Source organism: Grus americana, chromosome 15 (assembly GCF_028858705.1).
Source record: "Grus americana isolate bGruAme1 chromosome 15, bGruAme1.mat, whole genome shotgun sequence".
In the NCBI taxonomy this organism is placed as follows: domain Eukaryota; kingdom Metazoa; phylum Chordata; class Aves; order Gruiformes; family Gruidae; genus Grus; species Grus americana.
The window spans coordinates 13,024,923-13,040,824 of record NC_072866.1 but is presented as its reverse complement, the minus strand read 5'-3'; the positions used below and the strand labels follow the sequence as shown (position 1 = coordinate 13,040,824).

Genomic DNA, 15,902 nt, shown 5'->3' with positions numbered 1-15,902 from the left:
CCTGCATTGCTAGCACGGGTGATAATTTATATTTATCATTACTACAAATTTTTACATTTAGAGAGTCAAGACATGACCCAGTCAGTAACAGAACGGGGAGTGGAGCGTCACAGACCATATCTACATCAGGAGCATGACTTTCAGCAAGAGGTGATGGCAATTACAATGTCTCCCCTTGTTCTTACTGCACTCGAAGCACAAGAGAGCAGCAAAGTTGGAAAATGCTTTTCTGTCCCATGCAATTCAATACCCTACGTCAACATGCAGCCAAGAGTGGCAAAAGGGTCCTGACGGCTGCTCGTTGTTCTGCAACTGGTGGCATTTTTCTGGGGGCTTGACTATAATGCAGCTTATCATAGGCTAGAGATACAGATATTGTCTTAGTTAATGATTTAATTTACTCCATGCAACTTGGTGGGAGGACATTCTCATTTCTTAAGAATGATGGAGGCTTGCTTCCAGTTAGCTGTGGTCCCTAGGAACTGCTGAGTTAAAGTCATTCTTAAACTGTCAGAGCATCCACACACTAAAAATAGCTGTAAAAATCTACCTGTAGTGAACACAATGCTGGTTTGTGCAGAGCATCTCCAGTATAAGGCAGTGCCATGGACTACTACTCTTGATCAATTACTAACTTTCAGGACAGATCCAAAATAGGGAATGTCAAAAAAAAAAAAAATAGTAATTGAGTTTTAAAATCTGTTTGGACCAAACAAAATATCTCAGATATGCAGAGACAGGCTCTGCCGCAGCATCAACCAGTTTTAAGAGGCACTCTTCTTCCACAGAGCAGGGACTGACACCTTTAACAAATCATTAAGTCCCTCCGTGACTTGACTTCCTCCTTTATGTGACGGTTATTTGCAAGGTGCTCTCCCAAAACACAGCCACTGGCAGGTGTAAGAGGGAGGGGAGAAAACTAATGGCTCCCTGACTTGACAAGGTCACTCGGGTCTGAAGGAAGATGAAACGTGTGAAAGAAGAGAGAACCCAAGATAATCCATTTTGCAGGACTGCCGGAGGAAATGGAGCCTGACCTACTCTCCTTTAGAAAAGAAAAGAAACGCAAAGGACCGCAGTGGTTCTTGGGAAGGCTCGAGTCTGCCAAGAGACGCCAAAGCGTTCAGGTTCAAAATGCTATTTCGACAAGGTGTTTGCTTTGTCAGAAGATGATGTCCAGCCCTGTGACTGCTTCAGCAATCAGTGGTAGCTGATGCATGGAGCACATTAGCATCATCTCCAGAGAGCTCCTGTTTTCTCCCACATGAGTCACAGATAAGATGCTACAATGACAGCACAAGTCTGGGCAAGTGAAACATATGCCATTCTGGAGTGGCAGGAAAGCTCTAGTGACTTGGATTTGCTCCTTATGGACATCTAAGGCGAGCAGAGTAATCTTCTCACTGCTTCTTACAGTTGTCACTGAGATAAGACAGTGCACAAAGGTTGGATGGCAGCGGAGAGGTAGAGAAAGCAGGCAGAAGAAATCTGAAAATTAAACCAAACTCTTCTGTACCTTGCACAGATGGGAAGAAATTTCTCTGTAAAGTTCCCATCATCACAGAAACCCCTTCTGCTCTGTAAAGAAGCAATTTACCTTTGAGGGGGAGAGGAAATTCGGCAGAGGAGGGATAAAGCAAGATAAACATGAAGTGTGGATCAAAGAGAGAAAAAAAACAGAAGGTAAAAAGGTGGAAAAGCACTGATGGGGGAAGCTGGGTGAGAGACAAGGAGGAACTGTTAACTGCTCAAATAAACATTTTATTGCATCCGCACATAAATTTTAAGCACTTTGAACTCCAGGGTGACTGCTAAGTAACTCCCTTTGCAAGAAGCAGCTTTGTGACTAACATCACAAGAATCAGCAATGCCCAATTTTCACTGCCAGCAGATGTGCTGCAGTTATCAGGTGCAGATAAGGTGACAATATTTGGTCAATGAGTTTTGAGGTCACCAGCAATGCCTGTGGTGGAAGAAAAACACAGAACATATGGCATTTCATGTGCTGAAACTGTCAGACTCATAATTAACTGATTAGAGTACATATGGTGCTCACAGACAGTGTAAATCTCTCAATGTAAAAAATGCTGGAGACCATTGAAGGTGTCAGCATGAGTCTTCCTTGCAAATCTCTCTTCATTAAAGTTTCATATGGAACCAAGTGTGTTGTAATAAAATCGCTATTAATGGAGTTATATTTATGATGATTTCTCTTTTGTGCAGCTGGATTTAACTTTTCAAATGCTAAACTCCACATCAGAGTTTTTTCACAGTAGCTGCTGCATGCACAGAAGATTCTTGTTTTGTCATATTTACCTTGAAATTAGAAGCAATGGGAGCTAAGGCAATAAAGGTTAACCAAGATTGGCAAGAAAACTGTTAATATCACCAGCATCAAAACAAAAATTCATGCCATGATATAAATATGGCTACGATTCTGTTTATTTTAAGTATTTATAGCAGGCTGGCCAGGGACAAACTCATTCCCTCTTCAGTTCCAAAACACACTTTTAAAAAAGATGGTGAATGACACTTCATTAACCACGTGAAATAGGCTGACACAGCCTGCTTGCTTTTCCAGTCACCATTTCAGATGGCATTTTTCTTTGCATCTCCCCCTGCTTTACCTTCGACACTCCATAAAGTGCTTTCTTGAACCTCTCCAGCCAGATCAGCGGTGTGGAGTAGGGGGTCAGGCTGGGGACAAGCAGTCCTGGGGAGGATACAGCCATCATTTTCAGTCCCAGAACAGACTACGTGTTTGCATGTTCATGCATTAGAGATCCAGCTTTTCTCATCAGTCATCAATGAAGGGGATTTAAAAAGTTCCCCATCAGCCTTTCTTTGTCTGCCAGCCCTCTGCCCCATCAGGCTCTGACAGGACTAGTTCTTACACAGTGACACTGCATGTCTGAGGTGATCCGGGATGAAAGCATCCTTCCGTATTTCAGTTTCTGGAAAGGTGTCTGTAATCCAGGCGGTGTCTGTGATGCAGCGCTCCCAGCAGCTGTCCTGCCCAGCGAGGGCCAGGGAAGGCGGGAGTCAGACACAACTTGGTGTATCACCTAACTCCATCCTCCCAGCATACATTATTAAACTACTCGCACACGACCCTCCAGGGCTTACACGTTCCCCTCTGGTTCCCGGTGTTGTTTTAAACGGCTTCCCACCTCCATTTATACATCAAGCAAAGGACTTACCGGAGACCTCATCTCCCTAACAAGTTAAAAGCTGTTGCCTCAGCCCAAAATCCTCCTAGTCCCACGTGGCTTCCTCCTCTTTCTTACTGCGTTACCACTATCACTCCATCTTCACCAGAGAGCTACCTGCCTCACACAGAGTTGCTGCTGGAATGGATGTGAAAAATCTCCATTTTTAGGGTATAGAAAAATCCCTCTTCAGAACATCACTTCTTCCCTCTGTGGCTTCTTCAGAGGTGGGGCTGCTGGTAGCAGATTAGGGCAGCCAGAAGAAACAAGAAAAGTATCGAAGGGCTCTCTGCTAGGGAGCACAGAAAGAGATTTTGGTAAATTAAGTACTCCGTAGAAAGAAAAAAAAAAAAAAAAAGAAGAAAAAAAACTGTGATAAAATAAGTCAGGGAGGAGAGACATGGCGTATTGTGTGAATTTTAAGGTTTATGAACAAAGCTGAAAGATAGAAGCTACAAAATGTAATGCAAGAGGATGCATTTGCCTGAGAGGTTTCAAGGGCTTTTTTAAACTCAAGATGCTCCTGGAGCACAGCGATCCCTGCAGCCCCCCAGCGCAGATGCAGCGCACAGGGACTGCGCAAGGGCTGCGCCTGTACACGGTGTTCCCAGCGCACGCTGAGCTGCCAGCAGCACTGCTCTGTGAGCAGAACCGTGGTTACCCGCAGTGGTACATCCCCTGTTATCTAGGGATTGTGGTTGTTTTCCCGCTTTAACCAACTTAGCCTAGCAAAGAGGAATAGCGTGAGCCAGGCCTTTTCAGCTCAGATCCATCACACTCTCTCCTCGCAGCCTCCCCAGATCTTACCTGGATCTCATCAGAACAGTCGTGCACATTGGTGCTTTGCTGCCACGTGTATGATGCTCACAGACAGGCTCTTCTCATTCTTCTGTGCTACTCTACAAGCTGGTTGTGTGCTGCCCTCCCAAGCCCATCCACACCAGGGGCTCCTGGGATGCCCCGACCCTTCTGCCACACTGACTTAAACATGTGGAAGTTCTCTTCTTCCTTCCCTTCCCACCTCCCCCCCCACCAGAGGCTGTTTCTCTCGCACTTCAGAAACAACCGAGGCTCCAAGGTGCCTCGTTCCTGCCATCTCCTCTGTTTGTGAGATGAGTCATGCAGGTGTCAACATTTCTAAAATTTGTAGAGAGGCTCAGCAGAGCTGGGAGGGTGCAAAGCATTATGTTAGAAGTTATTAATAGCTGCTATCGACCAGTTCTTTGATCTACAGGCAGTTGATTACAGCTGCTGCTCCTGATGATGAGGCACCAGGAGTCCTGCCTGTACCTCAATTTCCCTTTCCAGTTTTCAGATTTTTACTAGAACAAAAACCTTTCCCCAAAAATTTCAAAATAGATGGGATGCAGCAGCCAACACTGCAGTCAGAAAGGCAAACACAATCAAGTGAAGCATAAAATTTTACTTTACAAGGGGAATATCAGGTCTTTGAATCCTGCTTCTAGCAAAGTCTTTGAAAGGCTTAAAGGTTGACATCACACAAAACAAACCTCCAGAGAACGCAGCTCCTTTCTGAAATTTTCCATGTAGCCGTTAAACCACATCCATGAAAACAAACTTAGTATTTGTTCCCTATAAATAGAGGGGTGTAGCAATTGGTTCCCACACTCTTCCAGGCTTTCGCCTGAAGACGACAAGGTAATTTGCTATTGCCCAAAGACACCACGCACATTTGACCTATTCGGTGAAGCAATTCAGGAAATCTCCTTCCAAAAAACCCAGAGCCGCTGTTGGAAACAACTAAGAAAGCAGGATAAAATAGCCACCTATTATTTTATGTCAGCGTTGTCTAATCCTGCTCTGTCTGGTGGTAAGCAACATGGCAATCAGAAGACAACATAAAGAAAAATTCTGAGATAGACAAATTTCCATTTCATTTGATATTACCATCAAACTTCTCCATCACCTTGCCCAAAACTTTGCAGAATTCCTTTTCTGAGACAGGTATGAAGTGGATCTATACTGATCTATACCATGCTATGCTGCTCTGCTTGCTAAGGCTGTAGAGATCATTGGAGCCAGTATTGCCTGACTTAAGTCCCCACCTACCAACACAAGAAAAAAACATTTTTAAGGATGCCAGAAGCAACAAAGAGGTTTATGCACAGTGGGACAATCCACTATGGCTTGAGCATGAACCCGAGGAGCATCAATTTCTACAAGTTTTAGTCCATTTGAATTATGGCACCTGTAAATCTATATGATGGTGGAACTAGGCATGAAGAAAGGAAAACTCACACACTTATGACTATTGTAAAGCCTATGTAATAAAACTGCCAAGCTTTAAGATCACAGACATGTTCCAAATATTTCAACTCCTGACCACAAAGCCCATGCCACTATGGCAAAGGACAAGAGAAGAGGGGAACTATTTGGCAAATGCATGTTAATGTTTACCTCATTACAGTCACATTTCAGATCACAAATTTTCAAAAAGAGAACTAAATATAAGAATTCCTTCAAGAAATACTTCTACCTTTGGAAAGAATGCTTTGTCCTAGAGAAAACCTAGTAAAAAGCACTCAGAGTAACTGGTGTTGTGGGGTTTTCAGGCCCAATGCCAAGAAGTAAAGAATTAACAGCAGACACAGACTTTACTTCTTCAACCCTTGAGTAAAGCTCGTATAAACAAGCACTCACGCTGTGTACAGAAGAGCCTTGCTACACATGCGATAGAGCAAATCACTCAGACTAGACCGCGGAGAAGACACCACACCTGCAACATTTCATTCCCCCTCCACACAACCCCTCAGCCTGCAGGGACTAGCTGTCACTCCAGCCGTGCAGCACAGCTCTGCTGAACACAAAGCACACTCAGCACACCCAAAGACGATTATTCTTGGCTTCTGCCAGCTTCAGGTGCAGAGTAATAACTTGCAGGTCTTATTGATCCTGGAATTCTGAATTTTGCAAATCTGTCTTCTGTGAGAGCAGATCGCATCACTAGGCAATTCAATCTTAAAGGTCTCAACTACTTCACCCCTGGGGTTAGAGCATGATGCTTCTTTATTACCTCCAGCTCGCTGTTATGAGCGTGCAGCTTCTGCACCATCTCCTCAGCCTCACGCATACGCCGGTTCAGCTGGGGCGAGTGCTCCGAAGGGGTCAGCTCGCTGTCGTACGACTCCAGAATTGCTCGCATCCCATCACGCTCCTGTCAGGAAGAACAGAAACCACCTTTAGGGATAAAGCCCCTGACCTTACTCCTAGGAGAGGGTTCCCAGAACAATATTCTACATTTTTGCCCCTTGTTCTTTTACACGGCAAAGAAACCCTGATGGATATGCACTCATCGTCTTCATATCGGCATCAAGCCACAGCTGAACACACAGTTCTAATAAAATAAATGTTGCTGCTCTGAAAAATGAAAAATTGGACTGTCTTGTGTATATAAAACCACATATCCCTTGCAGGAAAGCAACATGCATACACTCTAACAAGCAGATGGCAACTGAAAACAGAGCCTGCCTTCTTTTTGGAGACACTATTCTAATTCAACATGGCTGAATGGGTTTCGTCAGCAAAATATTTAGTGTTGTATTTGACATTTTTCCTGCCAAAGAGTTCCAGCAAGGAACTAACAGAATTGTCACAACAGAAATGAAACAGATCTGACAACAAACAAAGTGGCTGAGAGCAAATATCCTCTAAATGGTATGTGACTTATCACTCGTTAAACACTGCAACACTCAGTGTTTATAATAAATATTTTTTCTGAGGTTAATATCTCACAGACAACATGTTTGGCTCCCTTTGCTGGGAATTACAACCAAGCATTTGTGGAGACACAAAAAGAAGGATCCCCCTCCCAAGTCTCAAGCTTGGGCTGAAAGCTAAAAGTAAAATTTTTGTGTGGGCCCCTGGTTGAAGTATTTCCGAACGCATTCCCAACTTCAGACGGCACCTAACGCCTACCTCCAAGGCATGACGGGGAAGAAGGATGGGGACAAAAGACCGCAAATTTCTAAGAGTCAGGTGTGTCTTAAGGAGATTACCATTTACAGTGCAATACGGATACAAGGATTACCCAGCTGATGAAGCGTGTTACCTTTTGACTACATGGAAGAACCTTGATGTCTGAGGTGCTACAGAACAGGGTCAAAGCAGCACAGGCCCCTGGCAGAAATGCGAAGAGCAAAACCTCCACGGCAATCTGACAGCGCTGCCTCAGCCCGCTACCAAAATGCTCAAGCGCTCTGGACAGACCGGTGATCTCGTGTGAATTCTGCCATCGCAAACATCCAAAACGTTATCAGCAGATCACTCAGCTTTGTAGCTGTGAAGTTCACACCCAGACCAGGCCACTGCCGCTACACTGGACTTGGCCCAGCTTGGCCACACTGAAATCCTTTGCTGGGACGTCGCTCTCTTGGGGACATCAGGAATTGTCAGGGTAGGAAAAAAAGGTCCTTTTCCCCCCACCCCCGAACAAAAAAAGCTGTATTTCAGATAGTGAAGGTGATGCTAACCGCTCAGCCCAACAAGCCTGTATACAAAGGTTATCTCCTCCTTCAAAATCTAAAGGTCAAAGACTGAACGTGGATAGCAAGTGCATGCGTGGGGAAGAGAAGGAAGATTCAAAGTGTGAAAATAAGACGAGGGGCAGTGCCAGAGGTACCGTGTCTGTTCAGAGCATGTCACGGACTGAAAGGTCAGCCAAGATGGTTGGGTTGGTCAGCAGGTAAAAGGACCCTAGACCAAAGGACAGCCTGAGGCTGAAGGAACTGAGTTAATAAAATAATAAAGAAAAACAAGTTTTAACATAAATAGCACTGGAAGCTGTTACTAGCTCCTTGCTCATGTCTGACTGAAAAGAAACATTTTTCCAAGGAAAAAACAGTTTTGCCATAGTTTAGATAGAATTATTCATCAGACAGACATATGAAAGGAAATACTTCCATGTTACTGCAGAAGGAGAAAACCCAAACCCAGCCACACCACACCTGCCTTGTAACGAACTTGTTTAGCAGAAAGTACAGGATCGCTCCATCCTCCTCCCCCTCCCCCGGAACATACACACACATCGCCCAGTCTGCCCGGTGCACTCTCCATAAAGCAAACTGCCTTTGCTCAGGAGATGAATTTCATTCCCCATTTATTGCAGAATCATTGTCTAGAGCACAGAAGAGACCGTTTAGCGAAGGTATTGGTTTGATCCTTGCATGTTGTTGCAATTACATCTGCAATTACAGCATCCTCTCTTTCTCTGTGCTGCTAGCTGCTCCGCTATCCTCATTTTCTACTAAGCATCTTTCATCGATGTGATGATTTAACACTGCAATGTTCGCTCCATTACAGCAGGGCAGTCCCAAAATCCTTAGCATTTTTTCAACAGCAAACAGGACCCCTGGCAATTCCCATCACACTTGGCTTCCAATTAACTGCTGAATATTAGGTCACTCGAGTCATCCCCAGCAATATCCTAGCAGATCCCCGAGCTGTTCAGCTGGAAGGAGGACAAACTTGTGCTTTCATGTTAGGATGGGAAAACTGCATGGGAACAGGACATCCCTACAGGCTGTCTTTCCCTTAAAATCAACTACAGACCTTGCCCTTCAAAGCCTTTCTCTTAAAGGAAAAGTAAACTTCTCAAGGAAAAAAACCATGCACAGTAAATACAACACAATCTGTATCGGGGCCGGGGAGGTGCTGAAAAGCTGAAATAAAGGGTGGTACAATTAAACACTTGATCCTGGAGTTTAGTTCTCCTCATTAATTATTTCTAAATATTAATACTGTAGTGAAATCAATTCTCAGCTTCCAGCAAGTGGTCCCCAGCTCCATTTTTCAAATTCCTCCCCGTCAAGAGCACTCACTGAAAGCTTCTCCCTCCCTCCTAAAGATCTTGTTAGTTTGGCAGGAAACAGACGTTCTTGTTGAGAAGTCCTCTGTCTAAAAAGATTCTCTAAAATGTAATCCTAATTTAGTAATTGCTGCAATATCTCCTCATCCCACATGCCAGGATATTCCCCAAGCCCCATCAAAAACCTTCCTGGAGACTTTCAGATGCCCTCTCTAACCTTTTCCCAACACCTCCACTTCCCTGCTTCCTATCAGGAGAGCATTCATCACAATTACTAAAAAGCAGTCCTTCTGGGAATTTCCAAAATTTACCCAGCACAGGGCATCTCTGCCAACTCACCATGGACCTTACGCTGGCACACTTCCAGGTGATCTTTACCTTGACCATTTCAAATCAACACCAGAACAGAAACACAGCTTACTCTAAACATGCCCTAAAAACAGAATAATTGGGTTTGATGTTCATTAAAAGCCTAGAAAATTAATGTCCCACAGCAAACTCTGGTGCTGCAGCTTGCAGCTGTGTTTGAGGAGATGTAAGTTTGAAAAAGAGGAAGGATAGTGAATTTTTTCAAAGGTTGAGCAGTTTCTCTTCCTTCTGCCAGCAGCAGCCAATTCACCAAAAGAATATGCCTCCTCCTACTGCATAACTAACTAAAAAGAAAACATGTTTTATAATCTTAACCACAAACTACAGCTAATCCCAGGAAAAACTGCTACAGGATGGCACCTCTGCAAAATGCAATCCCTCAGAGAAAGTTTCTCTCGAGTCCTCCCACCAGCTCCACTACTCCTATGTACAGCCAAAAATCAACCCGGTCGGCGAGTAGCTCGAAGCTAAGGGAAAGGTTTTATTCCCCAGCACTCCCACACCAGGGCTAGCAGAGTGGTTTAGAAATAGTGGTGATATAAGTGGGCTCCTCCAGGACTTCTGGGTTAATTTTAGGGAAAGACCTGAGAACCGCTCACATAAGCGCCATCATCATCATCATCCCTCACGTCATGGAAGCAGTGCTACTGCGCATCTCCAAGGGCAGCCGGTGGCTTCAAATACTGAGGAGTATAAAAGTGACTCCCAGCTGTGCATTGGAAGCAACCAAAGAGTGAAATATAGCCCAGATAATTAAAAAAGCCACCCGACCTCATACGCATACATGTAAGCCGAGATCCTGCTCCTGCTGATGCTCGTTAGCCCCTCCTCAAACATACATACACACGATTCACCACAGACTTTGTAATTAGTTGAAGAAAAGAAAAATCAATAAAAAAGAAATTAAAGTTACAAATCTAACTGAAGTCAGTCACACACCCAGGGAAAATTTGTTCCTGGGGTAAAGTTTATCTAGTGTCATAATTTTATTGAAATCCTATATCTTCCCATTGACTTTTATCGTTTCAAGCTGGATGCCAGAGTTGTTATTATTAGAGTCTCGGTGTTGCTTGCAGGCCCGAGGTCTGGGTGGTCGGGGGTGGTTTTTTTCCCTTTTATAAACAAGCTGTAATTGTCTGGTTTATTGATCAATAAATCTTTCAACTGCCTCTCTTCACCCGGCTTCTGTTCTGGTAAGTCTCTTGCACCATTCTCTGAAAGAAAATATAGGGTTGTTGTTTTTTAAAGAACAGATTGTTTTGTCATTAGCAATGAAAGAGCAGGAATTGTGCCGGTTGGTTCCGATAATGGCTTTTTAATGACAGATTCTAGTCACAGTAAAATCTGCTTTATTTCCACACGAGTGAACTTCAACTATTAATCCACAACCCAAACGCACAGCTCACTTGCTCCCTCACTTCTGCACGGGTTAGAGCCTGGCAGAGGAGACAGACTTTGTGAAGTGGAATCATAATGATATTTCCCACTTGGTGCTTTTTTGCTGGTACAGAAATATTCCTGTTCCTAGCGTTAGATGAGCTTTTTGTTTAATTAATGATAATTTTTGGAGAATGTTAATAGACTGCTTCATTATAGGAAATCAGTGGCAAGATTTCCCCCTCCTCTTCCTCTCCAGACTCCTAACTCCAAATTAGTCGTAATAAGAGAAAATTTCAAGACTGAAGAAAGAATATGGAGCTTCAACATCAAACAGATGCTATTTGCAATCAGGTATAATTTAGCTAACTATTCCTCGTAAAAACACAAATAAAAGAGAAAGATGACTGTGTAACAGAGCTCTTGTATAGCTTTCTTGCTTTAAGCTATACAAATACATACACAGAAAAAGGAAGATCCTAACTGGGCTTGACCAGATGCTTAACATTAGTAAAATTAACAGTGTGAGGTGTGGGAACATAAGCCAAAATATGGTCAGAAATAACTGAAAGAATACTTAAATTTATTAGATACATCAGGATATACCTACATATATAAAATATATAAATATATCAGGACCTATTGACAAAATATATCCTTAAGACACTTCAAAAATTATTTACAGTAATCTCTGCTCCCTGAGCAACTATCTTTGATGAACTCACAAATTGCAGGACAGGCCCTGAAAACAGGACAGAGGAACAGATCCAACCTTTTAAAGGAAGGATGGATGAGGAGATACAGACTGTGGCAATTAGAAATTACTTCAACATTTTGGTCTCTCATAAAATACTCGAAGAAACCGTTAACAGTCAAATTGCAAACAGCTAGAGAAGAATTGGGGACAAGAAACAATCAACTGAGCCTTAATATGAATAATATCAAACCAGTCTAATTTCTTTCTTTGACAGGTAACTTGTCTACTGAGTAACGGCAAACACTAAGTGTGATAAATCTCAGCTTCAGTGATGTGTTTATCAAAGAGGAGGATTACAATTCAACAACATCTCTGTAATTTAGAGAAATGAATTTGTATCAAGGTGATGAAATTCATGAAAGCAAAGCACAGAGCCCTGCATGTTGTGTAGCAACACAGACATCAGGTACCATTAATAGGCTGCAGCGTCAGTTGGCATCTACCCCTTCTCGGGGCTGCCCGTACTCCACGTGAAACACGTGCATCCTGCTTCAAGCTCCTCAGGATGTGGGCAGCATACAATTTCCCTAGTGTCCCTATACACCACAGAAAATTACAGAACCACAGAATGGTTTGGGCTGGAAGGGACCTCAAAGCCCATCCAGTGCCACCCCTGCCATGGGCAGGGACACCCTCCACTAGCCCAGGTTGCCCAAAGCCCCATCCAACCTGGCCTTGGACACTGCCAGGGATGGGGCATCCACAGCTTCTCTGGGCAACCTGTGCCAGGGCCTCATCACGCTCACAGGGAAGAATTTCTTCCTAAAAGCATTAAGTGGGGAACGTGCAGGGGGCTACAGACAATTAACAGGTTCTGCTCCAACCTGATGGCTGGAGGAATTGATAAGGAATTGATACAATACAAAGCCTTTGTAACTGGGCTTCTCTCTTCAAAGACTATGTTCACATCTCATTGCCTTATGGAAAAATGTGGGGGGTGGAAAGGCAAAACACAGTGACAGCAAGACCCAAGAAACAGAGCCCTGAAGGCAGAGCTGTGGCTAAAGGCACATTCGGTCAGACTTTGCTATTGTGGGAACACATCTAAGGGAGCCGCACTCCCTCAGCTCCTGACCCTCCTGGGGCACTGCTAACAAGAGCTAATCGACTCTTCCACGACAGACAAAAAAACCCAAGAGTTCTATACCAAACAAAACCAGTAAAAAATAAATTACCAGAAACTTTTCAAATCCTCCTTGCCTACAAGCAACATCTACTATCACCAGAGGGCAAATGGTTCCCCTTTTTCCTACCACCCTTAACTCTCGTACTAATCAGCTTTAAATCAAAATTTTGTATTCCCAAACCTGCTCATAGCTTCCTTCTCAGCTACAGCCATTTCCCAACATTTCTCTCTGTGGCTGACCTATTTTCCCATTACTTTGCAAATTAGAACTGACTGCAGACACATATGTATATACACACCATTGACTTTCTACTCAAGACCTCAATTAAAACAGCATTTACAAAAAAGCATGTTAACTCTATAAAAATAAAAACATGCAGCAGATTTCACTACCCTTGCGCTGACAAGAACATTAGAGAACGGTTTTTCAAAATATTCTTACCTCTCAAATGTGACTTTCTATATATCAACCCTCTGCTTGTATTTTTGCCCCTCAAGCCAATATAAGGCCATTGCAGGAGGCTAAAGATGGATTTAACCTATAAAGAAGCCCTTCAGATGTACTGCACCCTACAACCAAGGCTTCTTCAACAAAAAATAAAATATTTCTTCTTTGCAAGACCAAGTACTTGCATCTGTGTCTAACCTGAACAGGCGGAAGAGAGGTCAGAAAGACTGATGTACTCTGTTACCACAAGAGCATGGCAGACCAGGAATTAAGTATCCCTGTCTCTCCCATCATCTCTCTACAACTGATGGTTTTCATCACTTTTTCTGATACTCTCGTAACGGAGCCATTTTCTTGCTAGGAAAGGTATCGTATCATTAAGGTTGAACATCAACTTTCTACCCAAGGTTAGAAGTCTGAAGACAGCTGCCACCAGAGAAAACAGCGGTGAGGACACAACCAGGCAGAGAGCCTGAGAAAGACGATCAAAGGCCAATTTTAGGTGCCAGAACAAGGCATTCAGAGACACTCTTAGCTTCCCAACCATCATTTCTTCAATTTTGGAGAGACTGCAATCTGACTGCTCTTTTGGCAAACATTCAGCAGGCAGCTGTAAATGTATATCTACAAATACCTGTGTGTCTTTCATGCTCTCCTGTTCCTTAAGTGTTTCTCCACATTTATAGTTCTTCCTTTCTAGTTCTTGCCCCTCATTTCCAATGCTTCTCTACAGAGGGCTCAGCTTGCCTTATAACCTGGCAATGGACCAGAGTGAATAAATCCACTGTAACTCTTTTAATCTGTCTCTGATAAATCCCCCGCTTACTATCTTCAGGAAAATTGTGCATGGTCTCTAAAAGCCTCATTTTGCTTATAGCACATACATATGCCAGCTGACAAGCAATCATACAACTGACACTGCAGCAAACTAAATATTATCTGACTAAAATACCCCGGGGTCCTCTTGCTTCACAGTGAGTTTAACATGTTTAGTTATGTTTCCTAACCTCCTGCTGCCGTGAAATAATTTTATGATTTTTCTTCATTTAACTCCCTTCTACCGGAACGCTCACCACTGCCTATCTCCAGCACAAGCTTGTTTTTCCTATCTCAGTGTATTTCTCATCTCTTCATTCAAAAAAACCTCCTCTTTCCACCATTTCTCATAGACCCACTCCTCAAGCGGTGGCAATCTTGCACAAGTAGGAAGCTGCCTTATTCACCTGCCTCAGCGCGGGGCCACTCTTCGTCCGACACCAGTATCTGACACCGTGTGCACAGATCACATTTGAAAAACAGTCATTTCTTTAAAAAAACCCAAAAAACAACACCATACCTTCTTCAGCTGAGCCACTAGATTACCATCGCTGGCAGAGGGAAGGCATACAACTGACAAGGAAATGTATTCATCCTTACTTACTGGCAATAGAAAACTAGTATTTTATTCATCTATTGGGAAAAAAAAAAAAGGAAAAAAAAAAGGAAAAGCCTTATCCAACCCTGAAAAGAAAGTTTTTGTGAAGGCAATCCAGATTCTTCTATTCTGCCAGAGTCTACAGCACATAAAAATTCAGCCCTATGTTCATTCCTCACCCTCGGATTTCTTTTTCCTCCTGCCTAGCAAGTAACCCAGATATTGGCCTCTAAATCTCTTAACAGCCAGTTTCTTGCAGTTTTAACCACTTAAATATCATTAACTTGGGAGCAAAGTGGACTGAACTGCGGTCTAAGCTGGTGCAGTTATCTCTGCAAAAATAAAGGAGGAGGAATCGCACCACAGTCCAGGCTGTTTCTGGGGTATTCAGGCTAAAACAGAACTGAAGCAGAAGGGCAAATCTCTTGCATCAGATTTTGAGAGGACAGAAAAAACAGAGACCTGAGTTCATCCGATCAGCTCAACACAGCACATTCCATTGAATTTGAAAAGTAATTTCTTGGTCCCCTTACAATGTGTCAACAGCTCTAGAAATGTGGCGTCTATGGCTTTTGGAAAAAGGCAAAGAAAAAGGGCTTTCAGCTAATGCTTCAGAATATACATCACCTGACTCCTTTATTAGAAAATATTAATAATTTCCCATATTTTACTTAATTCATAAATCATTCCCTCTACTACCTCCAAGGTGGTGATTTCACTAAGAGTTTCAGAAATTATACATCAAGTTATGTCCTAGATCACCCATAGCTTATCTGTGTTGCCCTTAAAGGATTCTCGTTTGCAGAGCAGACACAGCTTCTTGTCCTCGCAGCTCAGCGACGCATCCTTAGGAAGAGGACGCAACGCAGAGAAGACTGAAAAGTCTGGCTGCGTACCTGCTGCAACAGGACCGTCTCAGGCAGGAGAGTTAAGCAACGTGCACCTTAACCCACGTGAAGCCTATGGACACACACCCACAGCACCTACACTGCAAATCATCACGTCACGTCTGAGTAAATTTGCAAGCCATAGGGTTGAATGCATCTATTAATTGTTGGTAACTTCCCTCAATCACCGTCCCATAACTAGTAGGGAACTGCCTAGAAGCCCACAGTATTCATAGATCCACCCTGATGCAGAACACAGAGGGTTAAAAACCCCCAACACCAAATGTAGTGCCTACCCAGCCCTGATGCTCGAGTTACTGACCAAAAACCATAAAGCATTTTATTCAGTACCGGAGGCACAGTGTGAAACTTCCATACTATATAAGCCATCTAGAAGGCAAAAGAATACATAAACATATTCTTCTTGACATTCTAATAACCATAAAGGGTCATTTCTCACCCAAGCCGTGCTCCCAACAGTAACACTGGTC

General features: G+C 43.3%; 1 protein-coding gene across 3 annotated transcripts in view; it reads right to left on the bottom strand.

Moving 5' to 3' along the window:
* The window catches only part of MAD1L1 (mitotic arrest deficient 1 like 1), a 372,656-nt gene that overhangs the window by 208,192 nt on the left and 148,562 nt on the right, over positions 1–15,902 (bottom strand). For all 3 annotated transcript variants that reach the window (XM_054842372.1, XM_054842373.1, XM_054842374.1), the window contains one exon: positions 6,244–6,384. In XM_054842372.1, coding sequence (XP_054698347.1) covers positions 6,244–6,384 — 141 coding nt within the window. The remainder of the gene's footprint in view (positions 1–6,243; positions 6,385–15,902) is intronic.